Source organism: Cataglyphis hispanica, chromosome 12 (assembly GCF_021464435.1).
Source record: "Cataglyphis hispanica isolate Lineage 1 chromosome 12, ULB_Chis1_1.0, whole genome shotgun sequence".
In the NCBI taxonomy this organism is placed as follows: Eukaryota; Metazoa; Arthropoda; class Insecta; order Hymenoptera; family Formicidae; genus Cataglyphis; species Cataglyphis hispanica.
In genome coordinates this window covers 7,410,074-7,430,081 of record NC_065965.1, presented here as the reverse complement: position 1 = coordinate 7,430,081, position 20,008 = coordinate 7,410,074, and the positions used below count along the sequence as shown (strand labels likewise).

The 20,008-nt window shown below is 31.8% G+C and overlaps 6 protein-coding genes across 11 annotated transcripts; 3 read left to right on the top strand and 3 right to left on the bottom strand.

The window, feature by feature from the left end:
* Positions 1-40: 40 nt before the first annotated feature.
* Positions 41-3,203, top strand: LOC126853553 (phosphate carrier protein, mitochondrial-like). The gene is made up of 6 exons (XM_050599396.1): positions 41-190; positions 291-452; positions 1,659-1,819; positions 1,899-2,135; positions 2,232-2,528; positions 2,609-3,203. The coding sequence occupies exons 2-6, from the start codon at positions 311-313 to the stop codon at positions 2,834-2,836; spliced, it is 1,065 nt and encodes a 354-aa protein (XP_050455353.1). The 5' UTR covers positions 41-190; positions 291-310; the 3' UTR covers positions 2,837-3,203.
* A 478-nt stretch (positions 3,204-3,681) lies between these two features.
* Positions 3,682-7,541, bottom strand: LOC126853552 (sulfate transporter-like). Of its 3 annotated transcripts, XM_050599393.1 has the most exons (11): positions 7,414-7,541; positions 6,714-6,951; positions 6,353-6,628; positions 5,912-6,099; positions 5,672-5,836; positions 5,430-5,534; positions 5,208-5,341; positions 4,932-5,094; positions 4,570-4,770; positions 4,232-4,480; positions 3,682-4,164 (listed from the first exon to the last, which is right to left on the bottom strand). In XM_050599393.1, the coding sequence occupies exons 2-11, from the start codon at positions 6,814-6,816 to the stop codon at positions 3,730-3,732; spliced, it is 2,019 nt and encodes a 672-aa protein (XP_050455350.1). In that variant the 5' UTR covers positions 6,817-6,951; positions 7,414-7,541; the 3' UTR covers positions 3,682-3,729. The 3 variants fall into 3 exon arrangements, with proteins under 3 accessions (XP_050455350.1, XP_050455352.1, XP_050455351.1); XM_050599395.1 differs by lacking the exons at positions 6,714-6,951; positions 7,414-7,541 and having other exon boundaries at positions 3,683-4,164; positions 5,912-6,178; positions 6,464-6,560; XM_050599394.1 differs by lacking the exons at positions 6,714-6,951; positions 7,414-7,541 and having other exon boundaries at positions 3,683-4,164; positions 5,912-6,178; positions 6,353-6,501.
* A 50-nt stretch (positions 7,542-7,591) lies between these two features.
* Positions 7,592-9,586, top strand: LOC126853554 (bifunctional peptidase and (3S)-lysyl hydroxylase Jmjd7). The gene is made up of 4 exons (XM_050599397.1): positions 7,592-7,730; positions 8,181-8,663; positions 8,886-9,132; positions 9,216-9,586. The coding sequence occupies exons 1-4, from the start codon at positions 7,670-7,672 to the stop codon at positions 9,403-9,405; spliced, it is 981 nt and encodes a 326-aa protein (XP_050455354.1). The 5' UTR covers positions 7,592-7,669; the 3' UTR covers positions 9,406-9,586.
* On the bottom strand, positions 8,659-13,378 carry LOC126853551 (zinc finger protein 652-A-like). Of its 4 annotated transcripts, XM_050599392.1 has the most exons (8): positions 13,245-13,378; positions 11,724-12,550; positions 11,442-11,648; positions 11,136-11,363; positions 10,790-11,055; positions 10,252-10,645; positions 9,848-10,067; positions 8,659-9,017 (listed from the first exon to the last, which is right to left on the bottom strand). In XM_050599392.1, exons 2-8 carry the CDS (start codon positions 12,519-12,521, stop codon positions 9,001-9,003), a joined length of 2,130 nt encoding a protein of 709 aa, XP_050455349.1. In that variant the 5' UTR covers positions 12,522-12,550; positions 13,245-13,378; the 3' UTR covers positions 8,659-9,000. The 4 variants fall into 4 exon arrangements, with proteins under 4 accessions (XP_050455349.1, XP_050455345.1, XP_050455346.1 ...); XM_050599388.1 differs by lacking the exon at positions 8,659-9,017 and having other exon boundaries at positions 9,654-10,067; XM_050599389.1 differs by lacking the exons at positions 8,659-9,017; positions 13,245-13,378 and adding an exon at positions 13,058-13,202 and having other exon boundaries at positions 9,654-10,067.
* A 568-nt stretch (positions 13,379-13,946) lies between these two features.
* On the top strand, positions 13,947-16,755 carry LOC126853768 (serine--tRNA ligase, mitochondrial). The gene is made up of 5 exons (XM_050599826.1): positions 13,947-14,209; positions 14,325-14,602; positions 14,738-15,468; positions 15,558-15,725; positions 15,814-16,755. Exons 2-5 carry the CDS (start codon positions 14,534-14,536, stop codon positions 16,157-16,159), a joined length of 1,314 nt encoding a protein of 437 aa, XP_050455783.1. The 5' UTR covers positions 13,947-14,209; positions 14,325-14,533; the 3' UTR covers positions 16,160-16,755.
* Positions 16,365-19,497, bottom strand: LOC126853769 (protein krasavietz). The gene is made up of 8 exons (XM_050599827.1): positions 19,350-19,497; positions 18,689-18,760; positions 18,327-18,607; positions 17,937-18,241; positions 17,559-17,802; positions 17,233-17,452; positions 16,905-17,068; positions 16,365-16,827 (listed from the first exon to the last, which is right to left on the bottom strand). The coding sequence occupies exons 2-7, from the start codon at positions 18,747-18,749 to the stop codon at positions 16,917-16,919; spliced, it is 1,263 nt and encodes a 420-aa protein (XP_050455784.1). The 5' UTR covers positions 18,750-18,760; positions 19,350-19,497; the 3' UTR covers positions 16,365-16,827; positions 16,905-16,916.
* Between the last annotated feature and the right edge of the window lie 511 nt (positions 19,498-20,008).

Below are 20,008 nucleotides of genomic sequence, written 5' to 3'. Positions count from 1 at the left end.
GCAAAAAATAAATTTGTGTCGATGCACAGAAATTCACAACTCGTTTCTCATCTATGTTACAGATAGATCTATGATTGTAAACGAGCTGCGAGCTGTGCAGCGCATCCTCTGCCCTCTGCCTTGCTCCGCATCTGCTTTCTGCCACTCTTTCGCTGGTTTCTCGGTGGCGAGAATCATTTTTTTGGAACAGGTGCCGTACTTTGACATAATTGCCCTTTAATAAATGTAAACCGTATATACCTGATACGATCTAATTCAAACTGTTATTAATTTTGAATGCTTCTGTTCAGGTGCAAGACGCGTGATCACGATGTTGTCTTGGGTGCAGGAGGCAGCGAAAATGAATCCATTCTCGTCGCCGTTCACGCAGGCCAAATGTCAAGCGTTAAAGGACGAAGGAACACGACCGCTGGTTCCGAATCGTAACATCGTTGCCGCCTCCATCGAGGAGGGTCAGTAACTATTTTACATCTCCGATTCTTTTCATACAAACCAACAATCGAAAGATTCTCCCCTTGATCGATTAATCGAGAGGTTATACGAAAGGTTACACTGTTGTACAATTTTTCTGTTTAACGTTACATAGATTATAAGAATATATTTTATTCGTAATGACTGGGAACGGCTACTTATCCCGAGATATTGTCTTCGATATTTATATGTTGAGATATATATAAATTTATATGTGATAAGACCGCCCGCCATTTCTTATCTGACATTCTGACCGTGTCGCGTTACGTAATCTGAAATTACCGAAATATGATTATGAATGTCGAGATTCAATTGTCAAAGTTTGATTTTCAAAATTACTTATCGATATTGAATTTGCGCGATACGATTCTTAAATCTTGTAAATTTAACAATAGCAAGATATAATTTCTTTCATTTAGTATTAAACACATTCGGTCATTTAAGATATCTCTCGATTGGTTATAATATATTAATTATATAATTGATATTACATCTCGGTACATGTGTATTTCCGGAGCCAAAACCTGCCATTTTTGAAATTTGAATGGACGTTCGATTATATGTATATATGATCGCATCACATGCGATGCGTGTACATTGTTTATCTTTTATTTAATTTTACTATTAATGAAGAAAATTATGAATTATATAATTCAGGAATAACAAATCCTCAAGAGACATGGCAAAGACATAATCCGTCGAGATTAAATGGATGCATGCCGCGGATTGCATAAGGCGCGGCCATCTTGTCATATATCGGCGCGTTATAAAACGTGCTTCTCTTAGCCTTGGACATGATGACAGCTACGTAAAAATAAATCCAATTCGTTGTACGTTGACCGTGACTGAGAAACATCATGTCGAAAGAAGGATGTCTTTTTTTTCTTAGATCAAGAATTAGAAGCGAATCGGCTCGAATTTTGAATGCATGCCAGAGGAACTTAAGTACCTCGGTAATTCGATCAGCTGATCGAGTAATGTCTTTGAAGCAGTTGTGTCTTTAAACATTTATATCTCTAATATTCAGAGATTTTTTTGAAACGCATCTTAGAATATTAAAATCTTAAATTTTTAAATGTATTATTGCTATTTATTGATTCACAATCAATGCGGTTTTTAAAAAAATGTTTCTTCCTAATAAAATGCGGAAAATAAAAATTAATATGATGTATTTTGTATATTTACAGATAGCTGTGAATTTGGATCAAATAAATATTTCTTATTATGTGGTCTCGGAGGCATTTTGTCTTGCGGTATCACTCATACCGGTATTACGCCTTTAGATTTAGTCAAATGCCGAATTCAAGTGGACCCTGCAAAATATAAATCAGTGTTCAATGGATTTCGGGTAATTCTTATTCTAAATATGCTCTTTTTTTGAAGATTTTTATAAATAAAATATTTATTACAGATCTTGTTGATTGTAGGTAACATTTGCCGAAGATGGTGCCCGGGGATTGGTGAAAGGTTGGGCACCCACCTTTTTCGGCTATTCTGTTCAGGGAATGTTTAAATTTGGTCTCTATGAAGTTTTCAAAGTTCAATATTCAGCATTGGCTGGTGAAGAACTAGCTTATGAATACAGAACTTCGTTATATTTGATATCATCGGCTTCTGCTGAATTCTTTGCCGACATTGGTTTAGCGCCGTTTGAAGCTGCTAAGGTAACATATGGCTCGATGTCTTTTTTTTAAATTGTTGTAAACTACTCCATATCTTATCATTTAATCTGTTTTATGCAATGGAACTTTAAATTCTAGGTCAGGATACAAACTATGCCCGGATATGCTAACACTTTGCGACAAGCATTGCCAAAGATGTATGCAGATGAGGGTCTTACCAGTTTCTATAAGGGTCTAGTACCACTATGGTTGCGTCAAATCCCTTACACAATGATGAAATTTGCCTGCTTTGAGCGCACCGTCGAACTTCTGTATAAATATGTAGTACCTAAACCTAGAGCAGAGTGCAGTAAAGGTGAACAGCTAGTAGTCACTTTCGCGGCTGGATACATCGCTGGTGTATTTTGTGCCATTGTATCTCACCCTGCCGATACGGTAAATTTTATTTACATAATCACACAAGTTTTCTTTAATTATAATATTTCAAATTTATTAAATATATAAATGTTTGTCAGGTGGTATCAAAATTGAACCAAGAAAAAGGAGCGACTGCGGTCGATGTTTTGAGGAAACTCGGTTTTGGCGGCGTATGGAAGGGTCTAGGACCGAGAATTGTGATGATCGGTACCCTGACTGCAGCGCAATGGTTCATTTACGACGCCGTCAAGGTCTGGTTGCGCATGCCCCGCCCACCACCACCCGAGATGCCAGAGTCCCTCAAGAAAAAGTACGGGCTGGCATAAACGCTAGAAAACAACGCGTACCAATTGGAGCGTCAGATTTAGAAAAGAAAACATGTAAAACCATTTCAATTTGATCTTTGTGCCGTACCATTGTTGAACAATGTGTCTCGCCACTTATTTTCGAATATTTATTCTATGACATACAATACAGCATCAACAGGCAACACTGCCGCAAATTACTAGAAAAAATAATCGTGTCTTACAAATAGGAAATGTATAGAATGCTAATTAAACCGGCTCTATAATTATAAAAGGCACAGTAAATTTAATCTTTGCGACAGTTACATCAAGTCACTCAGAGTAACTAGAAACTGTCACATTGTACATAGGGTGATCGTTATAAATAAACAAAACGATTGCTCAATTACATGTTATATTGCTTAATATTTCTTCTTCCGATACATAATAATACTTATGATACATGTAACCATCAAAATCTGATGTAACAAAAAAAAATATATATATATATTAACGATTTTCAAAATTTGCAAAAAAATTTATAAGTATGCTGCAAGTACAAACAAATTAGATGTAATACCTTCTGTAAAGTATATTTGTATCACTGTCTCTTTAATACAATCTACAAATATTTACATAATGCTGTGTTTAACACACTGCACTTTTTTTTTATTAATAATTGGCACTAAGTACAAAATATCATTTCTTTGATATAATATTATTTCGCGAAGATACAATGTAAAAAAGCAATATTGAAATAGAATGTAAAACATAGCTGCATATTTTTCCATTACAATTAACGTTGTTATCAAAAATATGTCTTATACCATTATATATATGTTTTATATCATTATATATATATATATATATATATATATATATATATATATATATATATATATATATAGATTGAGAAAACTATTTTCCAACTATTATCATGAAGAAATCTCGTTTCGAAAGTAAGCGACGGCATCTTGTATAGTTGCAAAGATTTTCAGCGATATTTTACCATATATGTATAAATCACATTTCTTTATCATTTCAAAGATGGGACTTGGACAATTGACAAAATAAAACTTGATGTTCACTTGTGTAAATTCTTCGACAATCAAGTGCAACATTTGAATACTACTAGGATCAATATAACTTAACGCACTCATGTCCATGATTATGCATTGCAATTCATGTCTATCTTCGGAATCTTTATCATCCAGAAAATGATTCTCTTCAGCTAATTTTTTTCTATGCTTGATTATATTTTGTGGATATACTCCTACAAGTCTATATATGGTGGATCTAAAATAATTGTTATTGACAAAGTTCAAAGTGCCGCAATAATGAAATATTTTTATTCCGGGTATCTCTACCGCCTAAAATCAATACATAAAACTGATTAATATCATTTTTGTTTCACATTTATCTTTGATGAAAACTTACTGCTTTATATCTGTCCAAGTCCAAATATAAATCCGTATGTGGTATATGACCCAGCAAACACGTGTAGGGCCGAAAAGCTTGCAGCAAAATAATGGCCAGTGACACAAATAATCCCGCGAGCAATCCAATGTCAATATTTATTAGTGTTACAATTAGAAACGTTACAATCCAAATTGTGGCATCAGTCTTGCTCAGTTTCCAAAATTTAACTAACTGATTAGCTTGTTGAAACATTCCTTTTAACGCTACCTGCGTGAAAGACCTTCAAGTTTTCTTTTTTTCTTTCTTTTTTTTTTAATGAGATGATCTATGATTTTACGATGTAATTCTATACATACGACTATTATGGAAGCTAACACGCATCTTGGTAGCAGTTCGAAAAATGGTCCGATCCACAAGAGTATAATAAATAGTAATAAACAAGACACGATGCTCGCTACCTGTGTTCGTCCTCCGACGGTTTGTTGAATGAGAGATCTGCTTAAAGAGGCCGATATCGGCATACACGAGAAGAAAGAGCCCGTTATATTACTAAAGCCCTGAAATGGAAATAGATATAATTAACTTTGAGAATAAATTCAATTAAATTCAATTAATATATTATATTGAAATATATTAATTGAAATATATTACTAAATATATTATATTGAAATATATATATTATATTATATTGAAATATATATATTGATAGGTCTCTCACCATTGCAAGAAGTTCCTGATTAGAATCTATTTCATAACTGAGTTTCTGTGCAAATATCAATGCCATCGATATTGTAATAGTGTATGAAACCATAGTTATTGCAATGCTATCAATCGCTACCAAGGGCAATACTTCAAGATTTGGCACCTCTGGTTTGGGAAGCCTATTGAGAAGCATAGATACATATAATATTTAAAGTTTAAGATAAGTATCAAAAAAAAAGAGAAAACATTTTAATAAATAAATTTAAACTATAAAATATTATTTAAGACGTACCCTGTAGGAATATGTCCGACAATTTCAATATTATAAATCTTTGGTAAATCACAATATCGAGAAATCAATGTTCCACTGACAACTACAATGAGCTCAATGGGTATTGGTATGCTGGATATTTTGCTTATTCTTGGCTAATTGAAAATAAAAATTATGTCATAACATTGCCAATATTTTCGAATTAAATATCAAAAATATCAAATTAATACAATATATATTTACTTTCAGAAACTCATTATTGAAAATGAGGATAATAATTGATACAATTGATACTACTGCTGCAGCCATGTTGGTATTTTCTATTTCTCTAAATATATCTACAATTATCTGAAATAAAAAAAAACCTTTGCTCTCAAATATTTTACTCAATAAGTATATATACATTAATATAATCTATGTATCTACATTTATATACAAATATGTGGAGACAGATATATGTATATATGGAATTTATATTTACTTACCAAAATTAGCTTAAAATATCCTTTTTGCTTTGGCAGTTTTAAACCAAAAAGATCCTTGATTTGAGAAATTAAAACATGAACAGCAGCTGCTGTTGTAAAGCTATTTATTAAAGATTCACTCAGCAATGTTGTTATAATGCCTAATCGGAATATATACATTATTATCTGTAACATAAGTAAAATCTAAATTTTTCATCATTCTATTTGATTAAAATATGTTTTGAAAAATATAGTATTTACCTGATATATTCCGACCACTAATGACACAGCTGTTGCTACCTCCATGGGTGTATATGTATAATATATGACATCCTCGGCATTTTGAGTAAAAGCGTCCGAAAGATTCGCAGATGATGTATGACCCATGAGCGGATTTGAGTAAGATGTTACTACCTTACCAGTCATTAGACAAACCACGGCAAAAGTTCCTGATGGATGCCAAGAATGTTTCATTGTTCAAGGTTGTTGTATAAGTTCACATATTAAGTTGTATTATTTCTAACTGTTCTGTAATGGAAGTTAACCAGATAAATGCATTAACGCCCAAGAATTACAAAAGTATACTACAAAAATATCATATTTTTGCAACTCTGTTGTTCATTTTGCAATATACTGTAGTAAAATCTCCAATATTATGCATATTGTGTCTAACTTTATACATTTTATATATACTTTTCTCACCTATAGATACATGCTTGGATGTACCAAAAAGAAAATATACCAAGACAGGAAAGAAAGCCATATATATGCCCACCACTGGTGGTAGGTTTCCCAAAAGCGCATAGGCCATACCTTGCGGAATATGCATGACAGCTACGGTTAGACCGGAGATAATATCAGGCAATATGTTTTTTCTCCAATTATACTTGCTAAGCCATTTCACTGTTGGTACTGTTGACACTATACAAGCTCGCCAATCTTTAGATCTGATGGTATTAATTACATTTTGCATTATTGCTGAAATAAAAAATTGTTTCAGAATTTATTAAGCAGCATAAAAAATATGCAGTTTCTTTTGTTATTTTACTAAGTTATAACTTACAAAGTGATTTTGGTTTCTCATAATTGTAATTTTGATTCAATGCTTCATGTTCGTAAAGAGGTCTTTCTAAATTTATTTGCAATAGCGCATCACGCTTATCCATGATTGCAATCTATAACTATTAAGCACACTCACTCTTGAGAGCTATTTATATATGGATTTAATATAAAAAGTATGCTTATCTCTGTGAGTTCTTGTCCATCTTATACTTTGCTTAATTTATCTATACACTATACATCTGTAATCAAATCAGCATTGTATATATATATATATACACATAACTGATATAATATCTTAGTTTCTACATATAAATAATCAAAACATCTAACATCACTCGTAATTATATAACATCTTGACTAATATGTTTCCTACTGGTAAATATTAATTTTCAATAAATTCAGTTAATATACATTTATATACATCATTTATCATATTATATTTATATTTATATACATCATTTATAAACAAATTTTATTAAAAATGTATTATATATATATATATATATATATATATATATGCAACTGAAAAAATGTTTTTATATTAATATATAATAAAAAAACATGTTTTTTCTTTATAAAATTATGTACTACTTATAATTTATAAAAACATTATTTATCATTATAAACTTTTTTATTATTATAATTTTGTCATTACTGTTATCATATGTATTTGTTGAAAGAAAAAGAGAAAGAGTGATTACCTAATATAATTTTTTCAATCTCTCTCGTATCATTGCTACACGGACAATAGATTATCTTTTAATTAGCAAATAACACGTGACTAATAATCATCAGAGGCTATGTCCTATATCCACCAGATACGTACATATATACAATTGATTATATGCTATATATACATATAGATTTAAATTCTCTTAATCTGCACACATCTGTATCTATGCCTGCTTCTATTGACATAAATGTAATTTCTACTGTATTTTTTTCTCAACTTGAAAAATGTCAAATGCTGAAGCTAGAATCCAAGAGGCGTATCATGTCTTGTCACAAGAAGCGAAAGGTTTGCTTAAAAATATATGTGAGTTAACCTCACACAATTATTTACAGAGTTATTGACACTATGTTAGAAAGCCGTATTTATATAAGTATATAAAAATCTGTATTATCAATAAATTATTAATATTATTCTCCATCTCCTCTATTTTGATTATAAAAGTAATTAATAACAAATATTGTAAATATAATGAATAATTTATATCAATGTTAAATAATAAGTGTAAAGGAGATGAATTTATGTATACAAATAGACTTTCTATAAAATATAATAGTGACAACAACAATCTTTATTTTTTTATCCTTTTCTTTATGTGTATAAATAGTATAAATATCACATGTAGATGTATACGCATAAAGCATAACAAAATAGTATATATACTCCTATAATTAAAATCTATACATTTGCATAGTCCTATAATATATAATTCTTGTGATTTTATATTTTTTTTTGTAGAATTATATTTGCAAAGTAAAGTTGCAGAAATAAATTATACAAAAATTACACCTCTTACTTTCTATCGAGATTATGTCTCAAAAAATATACCATTGGTAATAAAAGGAGCGATAAAACACTGGCCTGCTGTAAATAAATGGTCTATACCATATCTTCGTAAAGTATTTGGCGACGAAAATGTTTCAGTCGCTGTAACACCAAATGGCTATGCAGATGCAATAGCCAGAAGAGATGACGATACTAAAGAATTTTTTGTAATGCCTGAAGAACGTTTACTTACAATGTCAGAATTTCTTGATACATTAGAAAATGTAAAAAAAAACAGCATATTTTATATACAGAAACAAAATTCAAATTTTATAAATAGTTTTCGTAAATTATGGTCAGATGCAGAAGTTGAAATATCATGGGCTACGCAAGCATTTGGAAAGCAACCTGATGCTGTAAACTTTTGGATGGGAGATGAAAGAGCAGTAACTTCCAGTAAAGTTTTATTCGACTTGATAACATTTTAGAAAAGTATCTTAATATCTCAAATTTATATTAAAAAAAACTTGTTACAAGATGATTACTTAAATCTTATTTTTATAATTCGACAAATTTTGCATACTATCCACATCATTTTTTACAAGTCTATATATTCAATTCTTAAAGAATTGACAAAATTCATAAATATACTAAACTATTTTACCAATTTATATATAGTGCACAAGGATCCTTATGAAAATATATATTGCGTTGTGTCTGGTGAAAAGAATTTTATCTTACATCCGCCCACGGATTTACCATGGATTCCATATAGAAATTATCCATCTGCTGTTTACAAAGAATATGAATCTGGAAAATGGATTATTGAACCGATAGTTAATGGAATATCTGATTCAGAACAGATTGCCAATTCCACATTGACACCATGGATATGTATAGATCCTTTAAATCCAGATTACAAAAAGTTTAGTACAAATATAGCATACAATTTTCTGTTTTAAACATTTATTTACGAGAATAAGACTAAAACTAAACATATATTTTTAGATATCCAGAATATCGTAATGCACACACTTTGGAGATAACGCTGAAAGCCGGAGATGTACTATATTTACCATCTTTATGGTTCCACCATGTAACACAATCCCATGCTTGTATGTCCATCAATTATTGGTACGATATGGAATTTGATATTAAATATGCCTACTTTAAAACACTTGAGACATTGTGCAAATAAACAAACAAGTTTATGGTTAAGGCACACTTTAAACATTTATATATAAACGGTGCTATTTTATTTTAAATCAGCATTCAGTGCATGCAAGAGACTAAAGAGAAATTATATTTATGTGTATATATATATGCATCCACTGTATACACATACTATTTTATAATAATAGTACTGATCGAGACATTTATTTATATATTTTTTAATAACTATATATATATATATATATATATATATATATATATATATGTCTGTATCATAATGTTCATTAAATTAAATGCACATCTGTGTCATTTATGTCAATTGATGAATGATACAAAGACATTGCTAGTCCAGAATTATTACACCAATAAAAATCTTATGACTGCTCTTTATGAAACTATCAAGAGACTATGAGAAAATTTAAGTCAGGCCGTTTCGTCATTACTTTCGGAAGTTAAATGATATTTACGTTTTGTACCGTACGAAGAATGCTGAGTTTCATACATTTTTCGATTTTCTAAATACTTTCGGTAATTATTCTCGCGCTTCCTTCTTTGCTCTTCCGCTTGCTGTCTCAATTTTTCGGGATTCATATGAGTAGTCACCATATGTCTTGTCAAAGAACTCATGAATTTATATGTGATTCCACACACATCGCAGGAAAGTATTTCCTCGTTTCCTCCTTGTTGCTGTACACAAGAAAAAAATAATTTATAACTTTTTAATGTGCGGTAAAAATAATTTAATAAAAATAGAAGTACGATAATTATAAAATGCAAAAATAAATCAAATTATATTTTATATTTATATTTTTTCTTCTATGTATTAAAGAGAATATTATAGAAGATATAATTAAAATAACTATATACGTACTTGTTGATGTACCATCATGTGTCTTTGCAAGTTGTTCAATCTGTTAAACTCGCGACCGCAAACCTCGCAATCGAATTTCTTATCAGGATCGTGATACTTCTTGTGCATACTCAAGTCAGTTACATGATGGAAAGTCTTTTGACATATATCACATGTATACTTGCGCTGTTCATTAGGCATGTGTGACTCTTCGTGTTTTGCTAAACTAGTCTTGTCCATAAATCGCCGACCGCAGTAGATGCAAGGAAGTGGTCGCGACTGCGAATTGTGTAGCGTTAAGTGACGTCGTAACGCTGTAGAAGTGGGAAAGTTTTTATGACATTCCAAACACTGGAACGGTCGATCGCCGGTGTGTGTTTTTCTATGGCGAGCTAAAGAAGTCTGATCCGGATATCTGGTAATAAAATAAAAAATTTAATATTATAAATAAAAAAAAAAATTTTTTTTTGCATATACAATTAACTTTATATTAAAAAATTAAATTAAATTATTAAATTTTTTAACTTGTTTTTAAGACACAAATTTTAAGCTGACTTGCCTTTTAGGGCACAAATCGCAAGGAAAGTTTCTTGTAGTTATATCTTCCTCGCGAGCATGTTTTAATCTATTATGTCTGAGTAATTGGCAGGATGTTTTAAAACTTTTGTTACAGATGTCACACTTTAAATTATCTGTTGTTGGTATAATGACTTGAGTTCTCTTTTGTCCATTCTCATCCTCTGATATTATCAAAGATATAGTTACAGTATTGTCTTCATTATCAAAATCTTGAAGCGACGTCGGCGATACCGTATTACTGGTTGTCTAGCAAATTTATAAATAGAATGAAATGACAATATTGTTTTAATATGTATGAAATTTATCGATGTATATTAGATCCATACCTTATTAGAAACGGATTTGATATCTGAATCAGGTAAAATGTAAGTATCATCTTCAATCGTATCGTTGTTTTGTTGAGATTTTGATTGCAATTCTTTACCAGTATTATCATCGCTGGTTTCAGCAATCGCATAATTTCCATCTTCAGTCAAATATACTGGTTGCAAAATTCCATTGGCATCCTTAAAGTACAACTGACCATCCTCGTCCTCATGTAAAAATATTTGATCCTATGCAAAAGTAGAGATATTTATAATACATTCGTTTGCAACATTTGGCTGTTAAATTTGTAACTAGGGATGTTATACTTGAGAATTATCCTCTTCCTGACTTTGATTAGATTCAGGATTCGCCGCTTCCCAAGACATTTGTTCATCTTGCTCTATTGTTGCATTATCGTACTGATATTGTTCATTGTCATCAATAGCTTGCGCTACGTATAATGTTTCCATATTATCTCCTTCATAATATATGGTACCCTCGACTGGTATAGTATTCTCTTCAAGTCGTTCCATCTAAGATAATGCAATCATTAACAATATCAAAAGATGGATTACATTTCTTTTGCAGTATTTCAATGATATACTTACTTTGACATAATGTGCATCGTTGAGTTTTTCTTGTTGCTGCTTGGATGAATCTTGTTTCTTTGTACCAAGCACAGTATACAATAGATTGTTCTCTACATTTTTCACTATCTCATGAGGTGTTTCACTATCATCTTCAATATTATTTATATTATTTCCAATACCACTGTCTGTTCGAGATTTGTCCGATCTTTTTATAGAATCCATATTAATTCTTAAATCTATTTTATTTGATTGTAGCGAAACAGTTTGATTATTTACATGTTTTTTATCCGTTTGTGTTTGTAAAGAATCCGCATGATTGCTCACTTCAGAAGTATTATCCAATTCATCTATGCGATCCAATTCTTCATCCTGCCAGTCTTCATCTACATCATAATTTATAACTTGTTTATTAATAGTTTTTTGTGTACTGCTATTAGTGCTATTTTTGGCCGAGTCATTCTTTGCAGATTGTGAAGTAAACACGGAATTCTCTTCGTCAAAGCCATAAAGGTCTATATTTTTCTTAGTTGCTAGATTATTTTTCTCTGTCCTCTCAACTATTTCACCATCCTTTGTATTTACTGTCTTATCTTTATCCTCTGACAGAGATACATCACCATCCAGAGCAGTCTCGTCACTTTCCTCAACTTCCTCAATTATTTCTATAATTTCTTCTATTTCTGCCTCTTCGAAATCCTCAGTTGCTTCAGACTCAAATATAATGTCTTCCTCTGTGACGCTTCCACCTTTCAGCACCTCCATAACATCTTTATTATCCATAACCAAGCTCTCCAATATTTCTGACGATAACTCCATTCTTAAGTCATATATATCTAAAATTATACCTAAAAAGTAAACATTATATATATATGTATATTGATAAAACTACAATTTTTAATATAAATATATAAATAATACGACGTGAAAATTAGTAGATAGATAAGATTCATATTAATGAATTATTATATACACTTGTAAATTGCTGACTGATGCTAAGAAATAGCTGTGTGTCTTTGTGCCGATTGATATCTGCACACAAAATTTTGATTGCAGATTATCGCATTACGTTAAACGTAAAAGTGTTTTAACAAGTAACCGCGAACGCGAAATATTCCAAAATATTCAAGGAAAACGACACGTCGCAATATGACGAAGGTCGCGTTTTCGCGGTTTGCGCATTGTGTTGGAATATGTCGGCCAGTCGAAAACGAATAGAACGCGAGTCTTGGCGAAACGTTTCGCTCCGATCGTTGTCCGAGCACGTTGAGGAATGCGTTTTTACGACGGACGTATATTTTGACACTTTGCACGACGCGATCATCATCATCCCCGCGCCCCGAGGCTTCACTCACCAGTCGGTACGGTAAAATTCCGTAAATTTATCAACGGATAGCAATATGGCCCCAACAGCACGGGGGGGAAAGCGTTTATCGTCACGCGGAATGCGAGGCAAACTCCGAATGAGCTGCATGGGAAAATACGCGCGCGTAATCCAATATCAATTTATTATTTTCGCTCATTATCGATCACTGTACCTACCGTAATTTCGCGAGATCGCAGCGGCGCGAGCGTAAATAGGCGAAATAAGATTTTAATCAAGTGCTCGGTCGATACGCCAATTGCTCGAAGCCGCCTATTCTGTCTTCTCCACCAGGCGAGCGACGCCAAGCCCGCGCTCGAGCTCGGTGATTCTCGTGCGCACGCGCAACCGGAAAAGCTTATCGTCACAGATTTGCGCAATGTCGCAATGAATAAAGAAACCAACTGACAAAATTTATTCAAAATAAAAAACATGTTTTTTTATTTTTTATAATATATTACGTATTGCATACTTGGTTAATTTCTTATACATAGAGAGTGGTATGTGTTAAATTTGTATCAGATTATACATTGAAGATTGAGATTGAAGGTTGAAAATTGACCAATCAGAAAAAAGAAATTCTAATTCTCTATGTTCTGATTGGTTTATGTTGAAAAACATTCACTATCCAATAGGAGAAACTGTTTTATAGGAATTACACTAAAGGAGTTTTCAAAGGAATGGATCAATTAATTACTATATTTTACTACGAATTCAAGTCTTTGATTGGCAGAGACAATGCAATGACTTCATTAATAGCTCTCGAGCGAAAATTCCTGCTACATTCGAAAACGAATACATTAGATGCGTAGTTTCTAATATGGACATAAGAGGAGATACTCTAAACTCCTAATTTTCTCTCTATGTATTTTATATGTCTATGACATAATCGGATAGAAAAATTCTAATATTCTAAAAATAATCTAATAAGAACGATTATAATTGTACGAATAAACGTTATTATGTCGACTTACATAAAATAGCGACATATAAACATTGAATATGCATATAAAATATGAAATGTGCTAAAAATATATATATATATTTTCCATAAATTTTCACATAAATCTTTCAATCTTTATGTAACAAGCATTTAAAAGGTTATAAACAAGTTATAAGGGGGCATCATCTTGGTATTATTCATGTGCGGACATATTTTTTATCGTCACCTACTAATTATTGTTGTTTTTCTATTTTTGTGTTATTTTCGAGCGCCGTACCGTCCTAATGCATTTACATTATCGAGTGCCTCTTTCTAGATTGTTCTTTTGGCGTCCCCACCGTTGTTGAACTCATATTTGACCTGTTGTTGGCCAGAATTATCTGATCATTTAGATCGATAGCGGCTATTAAGTAGAAGAAGAAGAAACAAGTTATAAACTTTGTATAAACAGTGTCAATCAATTTATTTCTGTTATTTAACTTATATTGTAAAGGATGATATGAATGGTTCCTAAATTTATATAAAATGAAATTTAGGCTTGAAAAATATCTTAAGCAATTTTGTAGATTACGATCTTCTTGGATACACACATTGGTACGTTAATCTATTTAATCTTTTTAATACTATTAATCTTGTGAATCACCAATAATATCTACCAATTATAATTATTTTTTCCTTTTATATATTTTTATATAATCTATTTTAACAAAATAATGATCCTTTTAACAGCCTATCGAAACATCAGGAAAAAAAGGGGCCAGCGAGAAATTATGCTTGCCTGAACCAGAATATGATACAGATTTTTTATGCAACCCCAGAAATCGCGATGCTATTTTAAATAATATTAGAAGAAGAAAGGATATTGGTGATATCGATAGAGTTCTTGAATTTTCAGACAAGCCTGAGAAGCGAGAATTGTTCTTGCAAGAGTTAAGTAAAATACCAAATTGTACACATTCTGCAGTACTTGAATATGGCGATGTACCAAAGCTTTTAAAGCAAAGTGGCGAGAAAGTAAAATTTGATTTTGAACCTAAAGAGTTTGCTGAGCTTGCTACTAATCTAAAAACAATAAGAACACAATCCCTAGGTCCTATTGCAGGACAGAGAAGTTATATACTTTTGGGTGATTTGGCAGAACTGGAAGATGCATTGATTCAATACACTATTAGAAAATTGATGAAGCATGGATTTAAGCTAGTATCAGTTCCTGATATTATTCAAACTAATATAATTGAAAGATGTGGTTTAATAGTGGATGGTGGTCGAACTCTTGTATACAATTTGGAATCTTGTTACGACGATGATTATAGTTTGTCTGGAACTGCAGAAATGTCATTAGCTGGGAAGCTAATGAATACTACATTCTCATATGATAAATTACCAATGAAACTAGTCGCTGTTAGTCGATGTTATCGCGCCGAGGGTTCAAGTTCACTTGATGAAAGGGGAATCTATAGGTAATGGATATTATTATTCAAATATAAGGATATATTTTAAAGAATTATGAAATCTATTTTTCCTTTTAATTTATCATGCTTGAACATAGAGTTCATCAATTTACCAAAGTAGAAATGTTTGTCTGTTCTGAACCATGCCAATCTGAGAAAGTGTTTCAAGATCTTCAAGATATACAGGAGGAATTGTTCTCTTCATTAGGATTACATTTTCAAATAATGGATATGCCCCCAACTGATTTAGGTTCATCAGCTTATAGGTACAGTAATCACATTTTTCAACTATGTATATTCTGTATGTTTCTTATATATGCAAATACAATGCTTTTTTTATTTTTTTCTCTTTAGAAAATGTGATATGGAAGTCTGGATGCCTGGAAGAAAGTTGTATGGTGAATTGTCTAGTTGTAGTAATTGTACAGATTATCAATCTAGACGTCTTAACATCAAGTACAGGACAGAAGAGGGAAATATAGTTCATGTGCACACATTGAATGGAACTGCATGTGCGATACCTCGCATGTTAATCGCTTTATGCGAGACTTACCAGACAAAACATCACCGCATTATTGTACCAGAGAAGTTGGTGCCTTTAATGAAGGGTAAAACACTTATTAGGACGCAACCTATAGCAGACATGAGACTTTATAAATACAAGCAAAAATTAAATCCAAGTAAAACGATAATATCCTAAACAAGTAAGCGTCCGGGATCGAATTCGGGACTTATGAAATATGAATCGAATTACATGGATCTACATACATATTCATAAATATATATATATATATGTATATATAAATAAAATGTGTATATAAAAGAAAAATTTTCGTAAAAAATTTGCTCATTTTGTTAAAAGGAAGTTAGGAAATGCTGAAAGAGAAAGAGAAAGAGAGGTCGAATATTAAACACCACCTGTCAGTATATATTTTCTATAAACTAGTACAATATTATTATATACAAAGAAAGACAGGGATCCGAAAATTGTACGTACACAGGGATAAAGATTTTTTTTCTTTTCTTATGATTTCTTTGTTATTCTGTATATATTTTGTAGTGGAGTTTATAAAAATGTAACACAAAATATTTTTTCTTAAAGTAATACAATTCAAAGACATTGCAAATTTACAGTTCCTTAACATTGATTGGTATTAGTATTATGGTTTTTATTGACAATTTAAAAATTTTCTATTTTTTCGATTACCTGATTCATCATGATGTACCTAACATTGACTTAAGTTTTATTTTTATTTTGTATAATTTTAATAAAGTCTATGTCTTTTCCGATTGATATTGAATTGTTCTTGATTAGCCTTGAAATTTTGGAACCATGTCATTTCTCATCATTGGCAATGATGTGTTCTTCTGTGAAAGATGTTTCATTTATAACAGTGATATATAATGTATATATTTTAAATAATTTTATATAACAAGTAACTTACTTGAATATTTTTTTAATCTTCTTCTTCTCCTGATCCCGATTCCTCTTCAGCACTTTGTAGCCACTCTACAAATTTTTTCATTTGGTCTAAAAAGAGCATTTTTCCTTTAACCGAATGACCCTCCTTATACCATTTTAATATTACTTCTTCTGATACAACATCCGCTAAAATTTAAACAATTATAATTAAATTTATATATAAAATATTCGATAAAATTACACATATATACACAAATGTAGAAAAATGCTTAAATGTAATTACATTACTGTAGAGAATGTTTAGGTTAGTTTTAGATTACTTTGTACATAAAATATGTATATTAACATACTTTTATAAAAGAGTAAAACAATCTTCTGGAAGACTTTCATAAAGTTCATGTTCTCATAACAGAACTCCTGGACCTTGAGGATAAGCGCGAGCTCAGATCTGGCAGTGGTTGTAAAAGCACCGAACAATGGAGTATAAATTTTCAAATGTTTCAATGCTTGTTCAGCAACTAATTCTTCTTTCTTGTTCCATTCAGCTTGACCCATTACAACAACCCAAATCTGTAAATGAAGGAGTGATTATTATTTCTAAAGGTTTTTCTTTTCCTTTGTTTCTTGGAAAGTTTTAATTAAATATATAAAAAAAACAAAAAGAAAAAAACGTTACCAATCCAATCACTTCATGTTCAGGAATGCAACTTCTTTGTGCCATTTCTTTGAGATCTAATGTTATATCTTTCATTGGCCTATTCTCTGCTAAATCGTCCAAGAGAAGTTGTTGCAAATCTCGTTTGGCTTCCTGACTGGCTTGAGCCTTGTGTAATTTCACAATATCTGCCAATCCTACAGCTTCAAATACAGACCGAAAATGCTCTTCTGTTCGTTTATTTGGTGGTACAAATTCCATTAATCTAAAATATATACAGAAAAAGAATTGTATAAACAAGGAAAATTATAATTCATCAATAATGGTAATCATTGTAACAAATCATTCAAACAAATGTATTTTATGATAAATGATATAAATATTATACTTTAACTTTACCTTCCTTCAATGCCTCCTTTCTTCAGAGCAGTCATTAAACTAGATAAACCCTTCTCCTGTTTCCAAGTAACAAAGACTTCCAGTAGAAAATCTAATGCCAAGTTGTCTTTAACAAGGTGCTCATTGATCAGAACCGAGAGGACTGTGGGTGGCACAGAACCATTCGAGATCCATAATGCTGTCATTCTAGCTAGCTTAATCCTTTCTTTAGGTGAAAATCCTTTCATGAAGACCAATACTTTCTTCATCTCCTCTTCAAACATTTTTTCCAGATATTTATAACGTCGCATGAGTTTAATAAAAACCTGTTTATTTAAATGCATTCGTTATTTGATTTGAATATTTAAAATAAAATAGTTTATACAAATGCTTGATTTTTTTAGCTTTTACCTGTTCGAAATTCCGCATAGATTCCATATCCTCTGGTTGCTCAAAAACACACGCACTGGTCTTGACCGGTTTGTCACCATCTTGAGCAATAGAACCACCAGGAACTAAAAGGCCTCCAGCTATCATGATATCAAACAGTGCTTCGCCATATCGACGATAGTCTAATTTGGAACCAGCTGCATCCAGATATTTAGAAATTGCTTCTAAGTCGTTACCAGCTTTTTCCAAGCCAAGTAATACCGCATCCCGAAAACCAGTTGGGTCATATTTTTCTCTTTCATCTGCAAATGATTTTTTGTTTTATTTTTTTTAGAACCTTGAGAATTTAAAATTCTACATAATAAAAGTGCATTTATCTCTACCTCTTTTTCTGGTCTTTATGCGTTGACCTGATAGTATCGGTTTTTCTATTTTTTGACTCATACAATACCTTTCTGAAAAATATATAAGGAAAAAAATCAATACAATTATACTATCATCGTTTCTATTAAATTCCAAATTATATCTTTTCAAGAAGAATAAATTACGAAAAGTTGCGAAACGCTCGGAAAAATTCATGAGAAAAAACGTGCGAACGAACGTTCAAGATTTCCATCTCGTATCATTTGATTATTACGACGATTTACTATATTTAATAATTTCTAATAATACGATCATAAAAATGCGTAAGGAATCGAGGGAAGTGTTCATGCTAGATGTTCACGTTACGTTCCAACACTTGACCTCAAAGCCGTTAAGCGTGATTTTTGACAAATGGCGGCGGTGGCGTCAGGAATCGCGCCGTTATTATCGGGCTCAATCACGGTTGCATATGACGTACAAAGGCCGGCGGATTACGTACGTAAAAACGCCGTCTGATTCAGAGGTTAAGATCGCGCGCGATGCGCGGTGCCCACGATGATGGCCGAGGCCATTAAAATATCCATGAAAAAACCCGGTGAAGCGCGCGCGAATTTCTCCAGCTTCGCTAATTTCGTCAATTTCGCCATATAGGTAATTTCTTCTACCTGCCGTGTTACTTACTTAGAATCACGTGTAAACCGCAGAACAACTTCTACCGCGAGCCTGATGTGACCGACGTGGGATGTTTTAAAGAGAACTCTCGAGGTCAGCGTAACCGAAGAGGACCGGATAGAGGAGAAGCAACGGTCGACCGACTCTAGACGGGAAACGGGCTGACGAATTTTTATATCTATTTTCGCGCCGTATCGCGGAAGAAAGGAGGAAATATAGCTCAAGATGCAGGCGCGATTTCATTGGTTGTGTAGAGCAGTTGCAATGAAAGCTTTCTAGTAAGAAAACACAGCTAGACAAGCAATTGGCTATCAAATTTAGGGAATTTTGAAATCGGAAATTTTTCTATAAAGAAAATTAAAATTTCCTTTATTCTTATTGATCGAATTTCAATTTCCAATCTTTAATTTTAATTTTCAATGCACATAGTCTGAGACGGGCTTTATAATTATGATTATAGATCTATTTATAGGCTGAAATACGAAAGAGCTGTGCGCATCAAAAATTTATCGTATGTATTTCGGTTTCTTCTGTCTTGCTGTTATTTATATACAAACGAAAGTAGGAAAACAGTAGTAGGTAACGGATACTGATTATAATTATAACATTGAAATTAATATTTCAGAAAATTTAGTTGCAAAAAATTTGATACATAAAAGTAAAAATAC

Bases quoted from the DNA above. Each gene is read 5' to 3' on its own strand.
- LOC126853553 (XM_050599396.1), top strand. From the start codon at position 311: ATGTTGTCTTGGGTGCAGGAGGCAGCGAAAATGAATCCATTCTCGTCG. The intron at 453-1,658 runs GTCAGTAACTAT...GTATATTTACAG, and splicing joins TGCCGCCTCCATCGAGGAGG to ATAGCTGTGAATTTGGATCA. The intron at 1,820-1,898 runs GTAATTCTTATT...TGTTGATTGTAG, and splicing joins CAGTGTTCAATGGATTTCGG to GTAACATTTGCCGAAGATGG.
- LOC126853552 (XM_050599393.1), bottom strand. From the start codon at position 6,816: ATGGATAAGCGTGATGCGCTATTGCAAATAAATTTAGAAAGACCTCTT. The intron at 4,481-4,569 runs GTATGTATAGAA...TCTTTCACGCAG, and splicing joins TGTTAGCTTCCATAATAGTC to GTAGCGTTAAAAGGAATGTT. The intron at 4,165-4,231 runs GTAAGTTTTCAT...TATTGATTTTAG, and splicing joins ACTTGGACAGATATAAAGCA to GCGGTAGAGATACCCGGAAT.
- LOC126853554 (XM_050599397.1), top strand. From the start codon at position 7,670: ATGTCAAATGCTGAAGCTAGAATCCAAGAGGCGTATCATGTCTTGTCA. The intron at 7,731-8,180 runs GTTTGCTTAAAA...TTTTTTTTGTAG, and splicing joins CTTGTCACAAGAAGCGAAAG to AATTATATTTGCAAAGTAAA. The intron at 9,133-9,215 runs GTTTAGTACAAA...ATATATTTTTAG, and splicing joins TTAAATCCAGATTACAAAAA to ATATCCAGAATATCGTAATG.
- LOC126853551 (XM_050599388.1), bottom strand. From the start codon at position 12,521: ATGGAGTTATCGTCAGAAATATTGGAGAGCTTGGTTATGGATAATAAA. The intron at 11,649-11,723 runs GTAAGTATATCA...GCATTATCTTAG, and splicing joins ACGATGCACATTATGTCAAA to ATGGAACGACTTGAAGAGAA. The intron at 11,056-11,135 runs GTATGGATCTAA...TAAATTTGCTAG, and splicing joins TCAAATCCGTTTCTAATAAG to ACAACCAGTAATACGGTATC.
- LOC126853768 (XM_050599826.1), top strand. From the start codon at position 14,534: ATGAAATTTAGGCTTGAAAAATATCTTAAGCAATTTTGTAGATTACGA. The intron at 14,603-14,737 runs GTACGTTAATCT...TCCTTTTAACAG, and splicing joins CTTCTTGGATACACACATTG to CCTATCGAAACATCAGGAAA. The intron at 15,469-15,557 runs GTAATGGATATT...GCTTGAACATAG, and splicing joins GATGAAAGGGGAATCTATAG to AGTTCATCAATTTACCAAAG.
- LOC126853769 (XM_050599827.1), bottom strand. From the start codon at position 18,749: ATGAGTCAAAAAATAGAAAAACCGATACTATCAGGTCAACGCATAAAG. The intron at 18,608-18,688 runs GTAGAGATAAAT...AATCATTTGCAG, and splicing joins CATAAAGACCAGAAAAAGAG to ATGAAAGAGAAAAATATGAC. The intron at 17,453-17,558 runs GTAACGTTTTTT...CTTCATTTACAG, and splicing joins AACATGAAGTGATTGGATTG to ATTTGGGTTGTTGTAATGGG.